This window comes from Carassius auratus, chromosome 31 (assembly GCF_003368295.1).
Source record: "Carassius auratus strain Wakin chromosome 31, ASM336829v1, whole genome shotgun sequence".
In the NCBI taxonomy this organism is placed as follows: domain Eukaryota; kingdom Metazoa; phylum Chordata; class Actinopteri; order Cypriniformes; family Cyprinidae; genus Carassius; species Carassius auratus.
In genome coordinates this window covers 16,200,056-16,216,967 of record NC_039273.1, presented here as the reverse complement: position 1 = coordinate 16,216,967, position 16,912 = coordinate 16,200,056, and the positions used below count along the sequence as shown (strand labels likewise).

The 16,912-nt window shown below is 36.5% G+C and overlaps 2 protein-coding genes and 1 long non-coding RNA gene across 6 annotated transcripts in view; 1 reads left to right on the top strand and 2 right to left on the bottom strand.

Moving 5' to 3' along the window:
* The window catches only part of LOC113050668 (guanine nucleotide-binding protein G(I)/G(S)/G(O) subunit gamma-12-like), a 42,794-nt gene extending 38,405 nt beyond the window's left edge, over nt 1-4,389 (bottom strand). Inside the window, exon 1 of one of the 2 annotated variants that reach the window (XM_026213879.1) lies at nt 4,052-4,389. The gene's annotated coding sequence lies outside the window, so the exon portion shown is untranslated. The remainder of the gene's footprint in view (nt 1-4,051) is intronic. The other variant, XM_026213878.1, reaches the window with a different exon arrangement.
* Nucleotides 4,390-4,763: 374 nt separating this feature from the next.
* Nucleotides 4,764-7,914, bottom strand: LOC113050663 (protein Dr1). Of its 2 annotated transcripts, XM_026213872.1 has the most exons (4): nt 7,646-7,913; nt 7,200-7,550; nt 6,080-6,243; nt 4,764-5,938 (listed from the first exon to the last, which is right to left on the bottom strand). In XM_026213872.1, the coding sequence occupies exons 2-4, from the start codon at nt 7,417-7,419 to the stop codon at nt 5,792-5,794; spliced, it is 531 nt and encodes a 176-aa protein (XP_026069657.1). In that variant the 5' UTR covers nt 7,420-7,550; nt 7,646-7,913; the 3' UTR covers nt 4,764-5,791. The 2 variants fall into 2 exon arrangements, with proteins under 2 accessions (XP_026069657.1, XP_026069658.1); XM_026213873.1 differs by having other exon boundaries at nt 7,200-7,914.
* Nucleotides 7,915-12,760: 4,846 nt separating this feature from the next.
* LOC113051111 (uncharacterized) lies at nt 12,761-14,182 on the top strand. Of its 2 annotated transcripts, none has more exons than XR_003276854.1 (5): nt 12,761-12,791; nt 13,161-13,214; nt 13,361-13,478; nt 13,815-13,879; nt 14,113-14,182. It is a non-coding gene; the product is annotated as an uncharacterized LOC113051111 (long non-coding RNA). The 2 variants fall into 2 exon arrangements; XR_003276853.1 differs by having other exon boundaries at nt 13,358-13,478.
* The last annotated feature ends 2,730 nt before the right edge of the window (nt 14,183-16,912 follow it).

Below are 16,912 nucleotides of genomic sequence, written 5' to 3'. Positions count from 1 at the left end.
AAATTCTTTATTGGAACTAGGGCTGCTTGATTATGGCGAAAATCATAATCATGATTATTTTTGGCATTTATATATGGCATTTATAACACTATAATGTAGGCTAGCTAATATTAGAAAAAAAACAAAAAGGTCTTCAAAAATTACTGCAAATAATTAAACTGTTAGTAATAAAAAAAAGGAAAGGACAAATAAAACTGAAAAAAGGATACAATTAAAACAAACAGTATTTAGCTAACAGCCTACTACAGAAATTGAAAGTTAAAAAAAAAACAGCATAGTCTTCAATGTAAGAATGAAACTTCATTTGTTTCTTATTAAAGCTACAAAAGCCCTTCAGTCAAGGAGAGTGTGTGATTTTGTCTTTTTCTTTTGTTGTTTGATCAATATTAAAGGGATAGTTCACCCAAAAATCTAAATGATGTCATTAATAACTCACCCTCACGTCGTTCCAAACATGTAAGACCTCCGTTTATCTTCGGAACACAGTTGAAGATATTTTAGATTTAGTCTGAGAGCTTTCAGTCCCTCCATTGAAGCTGTGTGTACGGTCTACTGTACATGTTCAGAAAGGTAAGAAAAACATCATCAAAGTAGTCCATGTGACATCAGAGGGTCAGTTAGAATTTTTTGAAGAATCGAAAATACATTTTGATCCAAAAAATAGCAAAAACTATGACTTTATTCAGCATTGACTTCTCTTCCATGTCTGTTGTGAGAGAGTTCAAAACAAAGCAGCTTGTGATATCTGGTTCACGAACGAATCATTCGATGTAACCAGATCTTTTTGAACCAGTTCACCAAATCGAACCAAATAATTTTAAATGGTTCGCGTCTCCAAGAAGCATTAATTTACAACTGACTTAAGCCGTTTACTTTTTTAATGTGGCTGACACTCCCTCTGAGTTCAAACAAACCAATATCCCGGAGTAATTCATTTACTCAAACATTACACTGACTGAACTGCTGTGAAGATGAACACCGAGCCGAGCCAGATAACGAACAATAGACTGACTCGTTCTCGTGTCAAGAACCGTTTCTGTCAGACGTGTCCGATTCGAGAACCGAGGAGCTGATGATACTGCGCATGTGTGATTCAGCATGAAGCAAACCGACACACAGAGCGTCTGAACCAAACTGATTCTTTTTAAGATTGATTCTGAGCTAATGTTATGAGCCCAGGTAAACCGAAGGCTTGAATCAAGGGGAATCATCGCCAATGATGCCATTACGTTGAGCACAAAAGAACCGGTGAACTGTTTTCTTCAACTGGTTTATTGAATCGAACTGTCCAAAAGAACTACTGGTGATCCGAACACCGATGCAACCAGTTCTTCACTCGTGAACGAATCATTATCTGGCTCGGCTCGGTGTTCATCTTCAGTTCTCTCTTCACAGCAGTTCAGTCAGTGTACTGTTTGAGTAAATGAATTACTCCGGGATATTGGTTTGTTTGAACTCAGAGGGAGTGTCAGCCACATTAAAAAAGTTAACATCTTAAGTCAGTTGTAAATTAATACTTATTGGAGAAGCGAACCGTTTCAAACGATTCAGTTAGATTTGGTGAACTGGTTCAAAAAGATCCGGTTAAATTGAATGATTCATTCGCTAACAGGATATGACAAAGGAAAATAAGACAATGCTGAATAAAGTCGTTGTTTTTGCTATTTTTGGAATAAAATTTATTTTCGATGCTTCAAAAAATTCTAACTGACCCTCTGATGTCACATGGACTACTTTGATGATGTTTTTCATACCTTTCTGGACATGGACAGTATACCGTACACACAGTTTCAATGGAGGGACTGAGAGCTCTCGGAATAAAACTAAAATATCTTAAACTGTGTTCCGAAGATAAACGGAGGTCTCACAGGTTTGGAACGAAATGAGGGTGAGTTATTAATGACATCATTTAGATTTTTGGGTGAACTACCCTTTAAGCACAGTCAGCAGCAGGAATTTTAGCCTGCTGTCACTTTAAGAGCTGCATTGATCTAATTCAGGGGTGCCCAACCTTGCTCCTGGCTATCGACTGTCCTGCAAAGTTTAGCTCAAATCCTAATCAAACACACCTGAAGCAACTAATTAAGGTTTTTAGGCTCACTTAAAAATTAAAGGCAGGTGTTTTTGATTAGGGTTGGAGCCAAACTTTGTCAGTCAATCGCCAGGAGCAGGGTTGGGCACCCCTGATCTAATTAGTCTCATGTAGCCAGACCTTCAGACTGACGGCTGAAGGTCTGAAATCCATGGCAGCATTCATTAGCCAAGGCCCGCCCATGAGGCCATTTGACCAACATGTCAAACAATCAATCACAGTTCATTTCTTTTAGCATCATGTTTTGCGGCGTGGAATTTTTGCCACAATAACTCACCGGTGTGTAAATCTCTTGGATGTATTTGAAAGATTCTATGCCGCAAACTCTAAATATTTAAAATACTTTTGAAACTCCAGTGTTTAGTTGATCCTGATAAGTTTCCACTTTTGTGTCCTATATGCATCAGACTTTTAGCCAACGGTCTGTGAGCAGGACGAATGAGGCTAGAATCCAATTTACTGTTATGCACGTTTTCATTCTCAACTGTTTACGTTCATATATTACATAACCAACAAGGGTATACATGAATAATATTCAAGCGCCGCGTTTTGACACATTTTTGCATGTATTTGAGCATTTAGGCACGTACCTAAAGATAAACGTTCACTTTACTTGACCGTGTTCTGTTCTGTCTCCGAGCACATCAATTCCTCCTGAGAAACAGTGCAAGTTCTATTTCATGCTTTTAAAAACATGAATACTTTGACTTTGGAGGCCATATTTCAATTAATTGCAAAGCCATTGGAACCAAATTGGAACCACTAATGGGACACTTTTTTAAAGTGAAAATAGTTCACCACAAAATGAAAAGTTTGTATTTTACTCAATCTCATATTGTTCCAAATCTGTATTTTACAAAAATCAATGTTGTCTTGGACCCTAGTGACTTTGATTGTTGTATGGACAATTTTTTTTTTTTTTTTTTGAAATATATTTGTGTTCCAACAGAAGACAGGAAGTTAAAAGGTTTGGAAAAACATAAGGGTAAGTAAATAATGTACAGGAAAAATTGGGGTGAACTACACCTGTTTATTTTCATGACCTATAAATCCAATTACAAAGGCCAATAAATGAATTAAGCACGTAAGGGTAAAGATTTAAGACCCCACTGCTGACAAGACACTTCACAGGATCAGCAGCCTAGAAACATTCACGCAACCATCACACTGTTTCAAATGGTATGAAAATACAACATTATTAAAATATTTTAGCAAACTTTAAATAAATAAATATGCCACTGAAAGAACAGACTCAGATTACTACACTTTTTTCATTTTATGCGAATACCCAGAATACCTATTCAAGTCTAAACTGCCTATGTACTGCCTGCATTTAACAGATCAATGTGCAAAGTCCTTTACAGTACGTTTAAATATCTGGTTCATGTCAGTGATAATGAATGAGCGTGTTCTGGGCTTTCTTCCGGATGACATAAACTGTGTTGTTGAACTTCCTGTGGTAAGTCACATCTTGTTGTAGTTATTGCAGAACACTGATGATCAATAACTCATCTTTCTTTCCAAAGCATAAAGAACAGCATAAGAGTAGTAGATCCCATACAGGAATAATGTCTTCATATAACCAGATATAATCTGTCTAAAGGTGACAGCTATATCTCAGCTGATCTTAAACCATTCAAGCTGGAAACACATTAATGGTAAATAAACAAATGTACAGCAAATCTTAAGAGCCATTGTAATAATTTTCTGATGGTTGAACATGAGCTCCTTGTTACAGGAGCAATCAAACAAGAGACAGATAATATTGTCTAAAGCCTGACCAAAACAATATCGTACACAAACAAGTCTTCGTGCAACAGCAACAGTGTTAATAAACATTTAACGTTAAACGATAAACGTTATTTACCCCTGCACAGAATATCACGGAATGAGAGTGATGAAGGACACATATAAACGCCTTTAAACATACTGTAAACGTGCAGACATTTTGACACTTACCGTATTTTGGCTCAGTCGGTTTAGTGGAGAGGAAAAAACGGGAATGGAAGGACAACCCTGGTGTGATACTACCAAAACAGACCGACCTGTCGATGGCAGTATATAAAGTATATAAAGTTCGTCTGTAACAACCGTCACCTCATAAACATGTTATTTTTGACTTGAATGCTCTGCAGAATTCTCTATGTTTATTAAACACGGCCAAACTCAGAAACCGATCGACCTTTCACTTCTTCTGTACGCGAAAATAAGGCGGAACGGTGGGAACGCTGGAAGGACTGGAGCGCAACAGCTTCTCTACACGTCCACAGCGGGCAGAGGCAAAGCTTATGAATATTAATTAAGTCATTCTGACGTTGCCTGGTAACTTTCCGGTAGCGTCCGGTCACGTAACCTGATAAATTATTCAGCCAAACGCACTGGGCTACTGGGAGAACGTCAGTTTGCGTCATTAATATTAATATCTCAAACCTTTGCCATAGTAAGTCTTTCGCATCCATCAGGGCTACAGGAGCGCCATCTGTCGACCTACAATAATATAAACACCACCGTGTTCAAAGACACTATTTCCACTTTCATTTTCTGAATTATTTATCTGTTATGCCATTTAAAATATGTCTGGCAATTACTATAATGAACACTTTGTTTATAACATTTGTAATCGATTTTTATTTTCAAATTTTTCATTAAAAAACAACAACAGAACACAGGCTGTCTATAAAACCGGGTGACTTTATTGCTTAGAGAATACAGCTTACAGCTTTTGTAAAGGCATGTGAATACACTTCTCAACTACACCTTACCAGTCATTACAAGATACAAGAATTAACCACACATTCACATCTGCACTTTTACACATTGCACCTGGAAAAAAACCTGCTATCAAAACATTGTACTAAGTGAGATTCGCAGAGCATTTAGTGCTGTATGCAGCAAAGTGTTCACGTCATACAGAGAGCGAATACCAGGAGCAGATTTCCAAAGCATATCTGGTGACTGAATTTTTCATAGTTTTTCTATCTTTGGTACAATGACACAGATTCTTATTCTGCACATGTAAATCTTTCCCTTGGAATACTGTTCTGAACACAGGGCAGCTAAAAGCCTATCTACACGATGTTTATTATCTTTACTTGAACTAAAATGAACCAAAAAGCACCATCGTAAAATACAAATCACATTCTCATATCTCACTCAGCAGAACAAAGAGAAACACAGAAGTGGGGATGAACGGCTGTAAAAATCGCTTTCCAAAAAAATGCGTTTCTTTAAGCTATTTTACAAATACAAAGAGAAATACGCAATTGCCTAAAACAGGACGTGATTCAAAACACCGGCTCCTGAATTTAACCAAATGACAATAACACGATGCACCTCATGTCACAGCACGTGTCTTAATGTTCACATAGGGTGTAACTTATGGCAACTGGCTTCAAATAAATCCAAAACAAATGAGAAAAAAAGAGGGATTTTTGAAAGCTAATGATTCTAGTTAACAAGTGAATCAAGGCAAACATAGCAACCGATCACAGGAGAACACCCATGATTGCTCCTAAACCGACAGTATGAATTTATACTGCTGATCTGGGACTTAAAAGTTTATACAGAAGAAAACACTGCAGAGGTCCCTCTCTGCAAAGGTTACAGAGGACAGAGAGTGTGATCGAAGCCGTACATGTCTGTAAATATATATATATATATTTGTCAATCTATCTGTGTGCTTGAAAAGCCTGCCAGGAGTCACATGTCATCCTCTTCATCTTCATCCTGGGAAGATCCGGCCTGCTGAGCAGCGCTGGCTGAAGCGGCCGCTAGCTGTGCCTGCTGGGCGGCCTGCTGCATCTGTAACCACTCCTGCTGAGCCAGCTCGGCCTGCTGCTGCCGTGCCTGCGAGACACATCAGCAGAACTGATCAGAAGAGCCACCTCAAAGCACAGCGTTCAGGTTGTTACGCAATACAAGGCACAAGAGCGCAAAGCTGATTTCAGCCGTTTCATGCTTTTAAAGCGTCCCTTCAGGGATTTTTACCTTGGCAAATAACTCCTGCTGTTGACGGAGAAGTTCTTCCTCGGGTATGCCAAGGTTCTCTAGTCGAGAGCTGGCTTTCCTCCGTTTAAGTGCTACTGTTTTACACTCCTGCAGAACGTCTTTTACTTCTGCGATATATGACCCAAAACCTAGACTTTCAAGGGCTGAGGAAAGGAGAAAAAAAAACGATCTCTGTTACGACGTTACGTATCTGTTGGAAATGAAATGTACAACCAGTGAACAAGAAATCATCATCATCTTCATACTGTAAACCTTTAGCGTGACTGTTACACATTCACATCTATCTTCTGTGTAGTTTAAATGCATAATTAATGCTAAAACACTGAATTCATCTTTAGAATAATCTGAATTAATCAGAAAGCATTGAATTAATACAATCCAAGACTTTAAAGGTAACCTAAAAGGTTGTAGGTTCAAACCCATAAAGGGCCATCAGTGCAATCCCCACTATGAATTTGATAAACATATTTAAAGGAATAACTCAATTTACATTATCAGGTTTTGTGTTCCACAGAAGAATGAAAAGCATACAGGTTTGAAGCAAGTCAAACCATTTTCATTTTTAGGTGAATTCCACTTTAAACCAATCTAAGCCAGTTTAAGGTGGTCCCCAAGAAAGGCTAAGCTGGACATCAGCAAGTCTTCAAGCCCGAGCAGCTGAAAAGTGCCCCAAACCTCTTTAAAAACAGTCAAACGATTAGCCAGACCAGGGGACAAATGTGGCCAAACTAATGAAGTCTGGACATAACAGCTATGTTTTTGAAACTGGCCCCTGGAAGAGCAGATAAGACCAGCAGAACACTTTAGGCTGGTTTAAGATCATGAATCAGAAATGTTCAATGAGCCGATGAGTGAATGGTGACCGAGGCTGACAGTCCCTATCACTCAGGCAAACATCTCATTTTGTGATCATCTGAAGCAAGAAATATAGGGTTTGGAACAACATGAGGGTGAGCAAATGAAAGAACGTTTATTTCAAGTAAACTACCCTTTAACTCAAGTTTTCTGCGCAAGCTTTGAATACAACCCTCCATCATTCATCCTTCTGATTAATTAGCAGTTCCTGATCTCAAAAGTCATCCAGAAGTGCCATCCTCACCGTTTATAACATGTTCTGGGGATATAGTCTTCTTCTCGGATTTATTGCAGATCTCGTTGGCCTCGGATGAGACGAGGTGAATGAACTCTGTGCAGCAGTTCACCACCAGCTCTCTGGCGTCGTTCGCCACTCGCACATTGGGAAGGGTTTCTTTAATCATTTTATTGATCGCCGCCCTCGGGATCGTCAGGTCATCGTCGTTGCCCGATGAGGAGGCCATGAGGGATGAGCTGCCGAGGCGCTTCCAGACGAGGAGGTTAATGCGTTGTTAGTGATAAAACAGCCACAGAGGCGGCTTTGTGTGGAGCTTCAAATGATGCGCTCGGTTTCTTATAGCAGATCACTAAAACACTGTCAGAGAGAATGCATGCTTTTGAATATAGTTTTGAACTCAAATCCAGGGAAAGAGGGTGAGTGTTTGACCAGAGGATGAGAGGAGTCGGTACCTTTCGGTTGATCAGTTTACGCTGACTCTCCACATCCACACATCAGTGCTGCGTCTGCTGCTGTTCCTGTGCACGTCTAGAATCATGATTCAGCTCCGATCGTTCATTCTCAAGCTGCCTGGATAAACTAACAGACGCAGCCAGCGTTCAGCCAGTGCGGATTTTTTTTTTTAAGCATGAAGTTCTTAATTCATTGCCTCAACCACTCCGTTAGCGATCAACTAAATGAACCCTACAATGCAACACTCCCGGATATCCGGCGATTCTTCTGCTTGTTATTGTATCCGGGGGTTGCTCGACACTGCCGCTTACTGTACGAACTCCAAATTACGAAATTTGATCTCATTACCTACAGCAAATCGAAATCTTTCAAAACATTATATTGTATATACCCCTGACATTTTGTATTGAAAAAGTACAAAACTTAAACTGCAAGCACAAGATTAGGGTAAGTTATGTGGTACATAGTTGAGGGTGCAAGTATCCAGTTGCTTGAGGCTTGTGTTTATGGTTTTCGTCCTTTTCTTTTTTTTTCTACAGTATGCATGACCTCACCATCCTGAACTGTACTGAAGTGCCAGGGACTGTCCATGATGCATGTATCCCGAGGGAGAGAACTGTATACAGACTTCCAGACTGATCAGGATCAACTCTTTTTTCTTTCTTTTTTTTCTTTCTTTTTTTTTTTTTTTTGATTCAAAGGTACCCTAATCCTACAAAGAGTTGTTAACAACTACTGACAAATAAACCATTCATGGATGACTGGATTTAATCCATTTTCTGATTTCTTTATTTTTATTTTTATTTATTTATTTTTTTTAAAACCAATTTTCAATAATGTATCTAAAAAGATCTGAAAATCTGATCAATCAATTTACTTTTGAACGGCTTATAAAATAATTTCTACTGTTTTTTAAAGATCATCATGACATGTACAAGTGCAATGCACTTTTTGAGAGAACTGGCCACAAGGTGATGCTATAACAAGTGATTGATTTTAGATTTGTGTGTATAATGCAGAAGCTTTATTCAAAGCATTTCTTTTTTCCCCTACCAATCCTCAAAGGCAACATTAACATTTTACATTAACATTGACTACAATGACTTCAATACACAAACTAAAAATCCTCAAATCAAGATTAATTTACTTCAGAAGAAGCTCTCAATCAGATTGATGTTTTAATCTGGAAGTAATTTAGAAGAAGCTTTTATCCAAAGCGACTTATAAATGAGGACAATAAAAGAAGTTAAAACGTACAAAAGAGCAACAATATACAGGTGCTTCTCAAAAAATTAGAAGGTCAAGGAAACGTTCACTTATTTCAGTAATTCAACTCAAATTGTGAAACTTGTGTATTTAATAAACTACTTCAGTCTGTGTGCATTGAATTTAAGTCTTTGGTTCTTTTAATTGTGATGATTTTGGCTCAGACCAATAAAATACAAAAATAAATAAAAATAGTGAATTGTTGGCCTTCTGGAAGGTATGTTCATTTACTGTACATGTACTCAGTACTTGGTAGGGGCTCCTTTTGCTTTAATTACTGCCTCAATTCGGCGTGGCATGGAGGTGATCAGTTTGTGGCACTGCTGAGGTGGTATGGAAGCCTCGGTTTCTTTGACAGTGGCTTCAGCTCACCTGCCTTTTTGGTCTCGTATATCTCATTTTCCTCTTGACAATAGCCCATAGATTCTCTCTGGGGTTCAGGTCTGGTCAGTTTGCTGGCCAGTCAAGCACACCAACACCTTGGTCATTTTACTAACTTTTGGTGTTTTGGCAGTGTGGACAGGTGCCAAATCCTGCTGGAAAATGAAATCACCATCTTCATAAAGCTGGTCAGCAGAAGGAAGCATGAAGTCCTCCAAGATTTCTTGGTAAACGGGTGCAGTGACTTGGGTTTTCAAAAAAGCAATTGACATTAAATCATAACATTGCACTTCAAGAAACTTGGGCTATGAGCTTCTCCACCCTTCCTCCAGACTCTAGGACCTTGGTTTCCAAATGAAATACAAAACTTGCTCTCATCTGAAAAAAGGACTCTGGACCAATGTCATTAGACCAGTTCTTCTTCTCCTTAGCCCAGGGAAGATGCCTCTGATGTTGTCTGTGGTACAAGAGTGGCTTAACAAGAGGAATACGACAACTGAAGCCAAATTCCTTGACACGTCTGTGTGTGGTGGCTCTTGATGGCTTGACCCCAATCTCAGTGCATTCCTTGTGAAGTTCACTAAAATTATTGAATTCAGTTTGCTTGACAATCCTCATAAGGCTGCAGTTCTCTTGGTTGGTTGTGCATCTTTTTATTCCACACTTTTTCGTTTAACTCAGCTCTCTGCAACATGCTTGGAAACAGCACTCTGTGAACAGCCAGCTTATTGGCAATTCATTTTTTTGACTTACACTCCTTGTGAAGGATCTCAATGATTGTCAGAGACCATTTTGAAGGCTCAGGAAACCTTTGCAGGTGTTTTGAGTTGATAAGCTGATTGGCATGTTCCCATATTCTAATTTGTTGAGATAGTGAATTGGTGGGTTTTTGTTAAATGTGAGCCAAAATTACCACAATTAAAATAAACAGACTTAAACTACTTCAGTCTGTTTGCATTGAATTTATAATATACATCAGTTTCACAATTTATTTCAGGAATTCAACTCAAATTAACTTTTCCTCGACATTCTAATTTATTGAGAAGCACCTGTATATATACACTTATATCTACAACATATGTTTCAATGCTGCCTATAAAAAAATAAAGTAAATAAAAAAAATAAAATTAAAAAAAAAAAAAAATATATATATATATATATATATATATATATATATATATATATATATATATATATATATATATATATATATATATGAGTGAGAAAAAAAGCAGCAGTTGAGCAGAAAACACACAATAGTGGAAAATGTGTAGAAATTCTTTGTACAGCTCAGACTTTGCACATATATATTCAGAAAACAAAGCAGAATTTGTGGTTGTGTTCGTTTGTATCTTAATTGCTTTTAGTATCTTTGAAACAATTTTGATGCCGCTCTAACTTGACCAATTTTGGCAAATCCAGTGAAAACTGTATTGAATATTTCAGCCTACTTTTACTTTTACTCCGCTACATTTCATAATCAAAATGAATACTTTAATTTCCCCAAAACATATTCGTTACTACCACATATTATTAACTATTATATATATATATATTCATTTTTTCATTTTTTAAATAATTTCAAATATCAGTATTCATGCATTCATGTCCCCTCTGAGATATTATATAGGCTCCATAAACTCCAACAACAGCATAAATACTTCTAAATGTAATTTCAGATTCATAATCCACAAATGAACTTTGTGAATTCTACATCTTTTTTTATTTTTTTTTTTATTATTATTTTATTTTTTATTCAAATAAAATATTTTCATAGGCTACTTAAAGTACAATAAATGTCACATACTTTAAAATTTTTACTCAAGTAATATTCTAAACTTCAACTTCTACCAAAGTCATTTTCTGGTTAGATAGGCTACTTTTACTCGAGTATGGCATTTAGGTAGTTTTTGCACCACTGCACAGATAACAGCAGAACTATTATGAAAATTTTGAAAACTTTTATAGCAAACTCTGTGATTTAGACTGAAAGACTGTACAATGTTTTGTATTATGCCGATTTGCTTTATTCATATATATAATGAAATGATCTTAAACAGAACTGGAAAAACAGGTCAGTTGTCCTTAGAGGTACTGCAGGAAACAAGTTTATTGTGTCCTTTAAATCCTGAGCTCACGGTTGATTAACTTGTGTGTGATTATCAGAGCCAACCCGTCAATGTTGACAGATTTAGCAGAAAACTGCATAGTGTATGATGGGCACAGACTATGATGGGCTTCAGACTATGATTCCACCCAGCTGGAGGATATCAAACATGTCTGATATATTTCTTTGAGAACAAACTGTTTTTATTTGTCTTGTATGTTCTAGTAATGAGGCACACTTGGAAATCAGGTAATAATGCTCAGTTATGTAATGTATGATGCCCAGTTTTTCTGTATAACCATTTACAAGTCATCAAGTGTTTGATGGCTGGTGTTTTAAAACTCAGACTTAACAGTGAACACAAATACATTCTCAAGAGTGCGTCGAATCAAAGAAAGAAACACCATGAAAACAGATGCTAAGAAGCAGTTCACATTGCTACCTACTGACTGTTTTTCTCTTTCCTCTTTCTCAGGAGGCTGCTGTACACTGTAAAAACTAAAGGTGCCTCAGGTATCCTTTTGAGTACTCCAGGAACCTTAAAATGTATTTTAAGTGCCTCAAAGCTCTTTTTCTCATAATATGGTTCCTGGAGGAACCATTAGAGTCTTTGCAGTTCGTGCAGGAACTCATGGGATCCTCGAAGCACTTTGTTCCCAGTTCTGAGGTTCTGGAGTCACCCTTTCATTACACTGAGACCTCAAAGTGCTCTGAAGGTTCCTGGAGGAACTCACATTTTAAAAAAGGGTTACTGTAAGCTCTGTTAACATTAAAGTGGTTCCTGGAAGATCTCACTTGTAAAAGCCAGCATCTGGAAGAACCAAGAGATTCATGTGACAAAAATGAAATTTGACTGATTATTATTATTAATAATAATTACTTTTGAGGAATGTGATGGAACAATGACTTTTGTGGCACTTTCCATGTGAAAAAATAAACTAAATGTAAAAATCTTCACACTTGTTCTGTCAAAACATAAATAAATAAATAAATAAAATAGTTTTATTGAAATAGGTTAGATGTTAAATCATTTGAAGGTGGATAGTTTACCTTGAAACTTTAAAGCAAACATAAAAAATATGATTGAACTAAATATGACTCATTACGCATTAGCTATTTTAATATAAAAAAAAATTCTTATTATAACAATCGGTACAATAGTAATATTTAGAGTTTTTTATTTTATTTGCCTAATAAAATAAGTTTAAATTATTCAGAAATAACTTTTCAGCTGTTGTCAAGAAGAAAATGCATGAGGTTTGGACGCGTCCTCGCGCTCCTACTGTTTGCTCACGCGCGCGTGCGTGGAAGAGCGATTTCAAATACAAAGAAGTAAAGTAACGGCTCCATTCATCAAAGACAAAGAGAGTAAGAAACAACCGCTGCGCAAGGTGAGTAAAGACTCCGAAATAAATACACAGGTTTATTATTTGTATACTAATTCCTACACTGACACATTAGACTGTATGTTTTTTTTTGTATGTTTGTTTTAACCATTAATTTAATAGCCGCGATGCTTACGAGTCTAATGCACTTTGTGGGACGAAATGGGGACCACAAACACAAGTTCACAAACAATAATTATTAGTTTGGTGTACGCATGATGTTTACGTGTTTATTCATTGTTTACGTGTTTACGTGTTTATTGATTATATTAACTCTTTCGTTTACGTTTGTTAAATAGTTACACATCCATGTTAACGCACGTTACATTTGCACATAACGTACTTAAACTGGTTTTGATAATTTTCTCTCCTCAGAAAATCCAGTATGACTTCTCTGAAAGTCTCAAAAGCTTCACAGAGCAGCACCATGTAAGTATTTCATTATTTATTTGACATTGAAATAACTGAAATAGTGTTTCAGCTTGGCCTAATCCAAAATTATATATGATACACTGTTACACTGAACTGAATTAAACAATAAAAAAACTACCCATATGTTATTTTTTATTCAGCAGTTAATGAAGAAATGTGGCTCTGTAGTGGACACCTGTGAGGCAGTGGACAGACAGCTGCTGATGTCTGATGCTGACTGACAATAAACAGACCTCTCTGGACGTACCCCATATTTTGCAGGTGTGTAAATAAGTGAACGGTTGCAGACACACACCAGAAACCCTTCTAAAACATTCAATTATTTCACTAGCTAGGACCACGCCACAAACCAACTATGCAACTGGGGAAGAGTAGAAAGAGGATGAAGGGGTCGAGGGAATGGGATGATGGTCAGGTTGATCAGGGAATCTTGAATTGATGGCTCAGGGAGACTCAGGGTGGGGGTACCGTCTCTAGCGTATATTTAGGCCAGACAATGAGGTCAGGTGATTGTTTGAGGCGTGGCCCTGCTCCCGAACTTTAGTTAACCTCACTTAACCCCATTTATAGGTTATTAACAGTTCTTTTTTATTTTAGAGAAATTATACCATTGCCCTTCCTGTTACATGATGATCCTGCTGTCCTGGACTGTATATGATGAGGTAAGTATGAGTTTGTCCATGTGTGTAGACATATGTAGTGTAGACACACACATTATAGACACAATGTGTACTTAATTAGTCTACAACCATTATTCAATGCAATAATATGACATAAATAATTCCTGTGGTGTTCCTCATTTTTAAGATAATAAAAAAATACCTGTGCTAAATGAATAAATGTAAATATTTTATTATTTAATTTTATGTAAATCACTCTTTTTTTCAATGAACAGCCTACACATAATCTTAGAACAGCTGTGGTAATAACAGGAGACCCGTTTGGTGAGAGCAGCACTGCAGACTGATGGTGAGGAGCTTCTTGCTGATGAACCTGCCGACATGAGTTCACCTTACTATGAGTAACTGTGTTCTGTTCAACATTATATAGAAAAGCAATTAAAAATACCCTAAAGCACACTGTTTTTCTGCTGTATCTGTTGATCATTCAGGAGGAGATCATGGACCATTTTCACAAGACTGATGATGTGTTTCAGCTGTGTTTTCACCGTAAATCCTCACAATGTTTGTATATTTTGATATATTTTTTTTTAATTATGTGCATTTATAACACTATACTTTGTATTATAACACATTCATATCAAATTACAGAAAAAAATAGTTAATGCTAATGCAAGGGTGTTTCTAATCCAGAGTCTTTGAGAGGAATGCTAAATTTGACATTGTTCTCTCTTCTGACTGCTGTTATCAGTCGCTGTCAGATTTTTTCCTTTGATTGAAAGTTGTGAAAATGCTATTGTAGAGTTTTTCATTTTGCTATTTGAGTAAAATATATTTATGATACTCTCCCATTCACTGCTCTCGAAGTTAACCCAACTATAACAACTTATGCTGCTGAGAAACTGCACTGTAAAAAATTTTGCCGTTAAATAACAGTAATTTTCTGGCAGCAGGGGCGCCAGTAAAGTACTGTTAATTTACAGCTCTTAACCATTAATTTACCACTCTTATTTTTTAACAGTATTTTACCGTAAATTCTACCATGGAAATTAACTCCACTCCCACTGCTTCAAACAGTTCGAGTTTTTAAACTAGCATTCCTACGATGTTAGTACTATGAACTTATTTCATTTGAGTCCACTGAGAAGGAATATTTCTTACACTTAATGTGCAGTAATAAAGTAACTAAATACATGACTTTTACTCAAATCACTGCAGCTCATTGTCAGCTGTATTACACATGTATGTGCTGAAGTACTTAACACAGAGATCACCACTGTATCAGCGACTCCACATTTACTGCCTTTATATAAAGCAGCAGAAAATCAGAACTTGTGGCTCATCATTGACTGAAGCATCGGCTCTACTCTACAGCACAATGGTGAACAACAAAACTACATTAAACTAAACTATCTCTCTTGTGCAAACACACATTAATACAGTCAAGTTCAGTATTTACTCTCATTATCAGTGTATGACTTTGCCTAATTTTTTTTCTATGGATGTTCACAAATATTTTAGTTAAATTAACTTATTTTTCATTTGGTAAATCTGACGTTTACATTTTACAGTATATTACTGTTTTTCCTTGACTTGACGGCAAAAAACTGTAGAAAAACACTTTTTTTTGCTGGCAACCATTAATTTACGGCAAGAAACAGTAGAAAAACAGTTATTTACTGGCAGCAGGGGTGCCAGTAAATAACTGTTTTTCTACAGTTTGTTTCCTGTAAATTAATTACAGTTTATTACTGTTAAATTAGGTTTCATTCTGTTTTTTCTTCATCTTAAATCTTTAACCCTTTAAACCCCACAAGAAAATCCTCAGTTTTAAATGAACACTTATAATGTGTGCACACTACAGAGTGTTAGAGTAACACCGAATCAGTGAAGTTAATGAGATAATTCGGTGATTAATTGATGATTGAGCATTAGTGATAAACACCTGCAGAATCACTGAAGGAAAGAGAAACACAAGAACTACAAATGACTTCAGCCACAGCCTTAGATGAAATCAACTGAATAAAAGAATATATCAAATCTCTCAAGATCTGATTAAACAACTACTAAAACAGCTTCACCAGATTCACATTACTAACCAGACTGACTTTATTTCTGTCAGATGTCTACAGAAGAACTTATGGAGAGTTAAATAGGTTTAGGTGTTTTTTTCACTACCATGATGGAGATCAGTGTTTACTTTAGTTGGGCTCTTGAATGTGACTTTTCAACAACTAAGGTTTTTTTTTTCATGCTGTAACAATGCGCCTTTGGAACCTGTTATAGCAAAACAAAAGTACACAGAAGAAAAAAAAATCTGATATTGTTGTTTATAGATTGACAAGAACAAATACTATTATTTCTGATCTAATCCCGTATCTCTTCTCTTATTGAATATTGATACTACAGCATGAGAAGGAACACTGCTGAGCCATAAGTTATGAAAGACTGTTAAGAAAATGTCACTCATAATAAATAAAAAAAAAACCTTTGCTGAAATTTAGACAGAAATATCAAGAATTAGCGTATGAATCACAACAATGGTGACAATCCACAAAATAAATGAACAGATCAGTTCTGAACATCACAACACATGCTACTAAAACTTAAAACAAATGCAAAATTATAAGCACATAAGAATTCAAGAAAATAAGTGAACAATTCAGGGGCATAATTTATTCATGCCGCAATGCATGCTGGGAATCATGGATGAGTTTTATCCTGTGCTGGTACCCAGCATGCATTGCATCATGAACCTTTTGATTGTCACCATTGTTGAGATTCATATGCTGATTGTTGATTTCTCTCTTTGAGTGTTGTGGGGACTGCTGCCCGAAATACTTTTTAACTAAAACTAGTCGTTAAATCCATAAATACTGGTTATCACACTACTTTTCAATCTTACTAAATTGAAGTGTCATTCACTCAAATATTTCAACACCAAATTAATATTTGATTATTATAGCAACACTTTAAGTCAGTCTAGTAGATAATGCCTGTTAGAAACAACCATAATCACTTGACTATCAAAATTAATACTGCTGTAACAGATGTACCATAAAGATACAAATACAG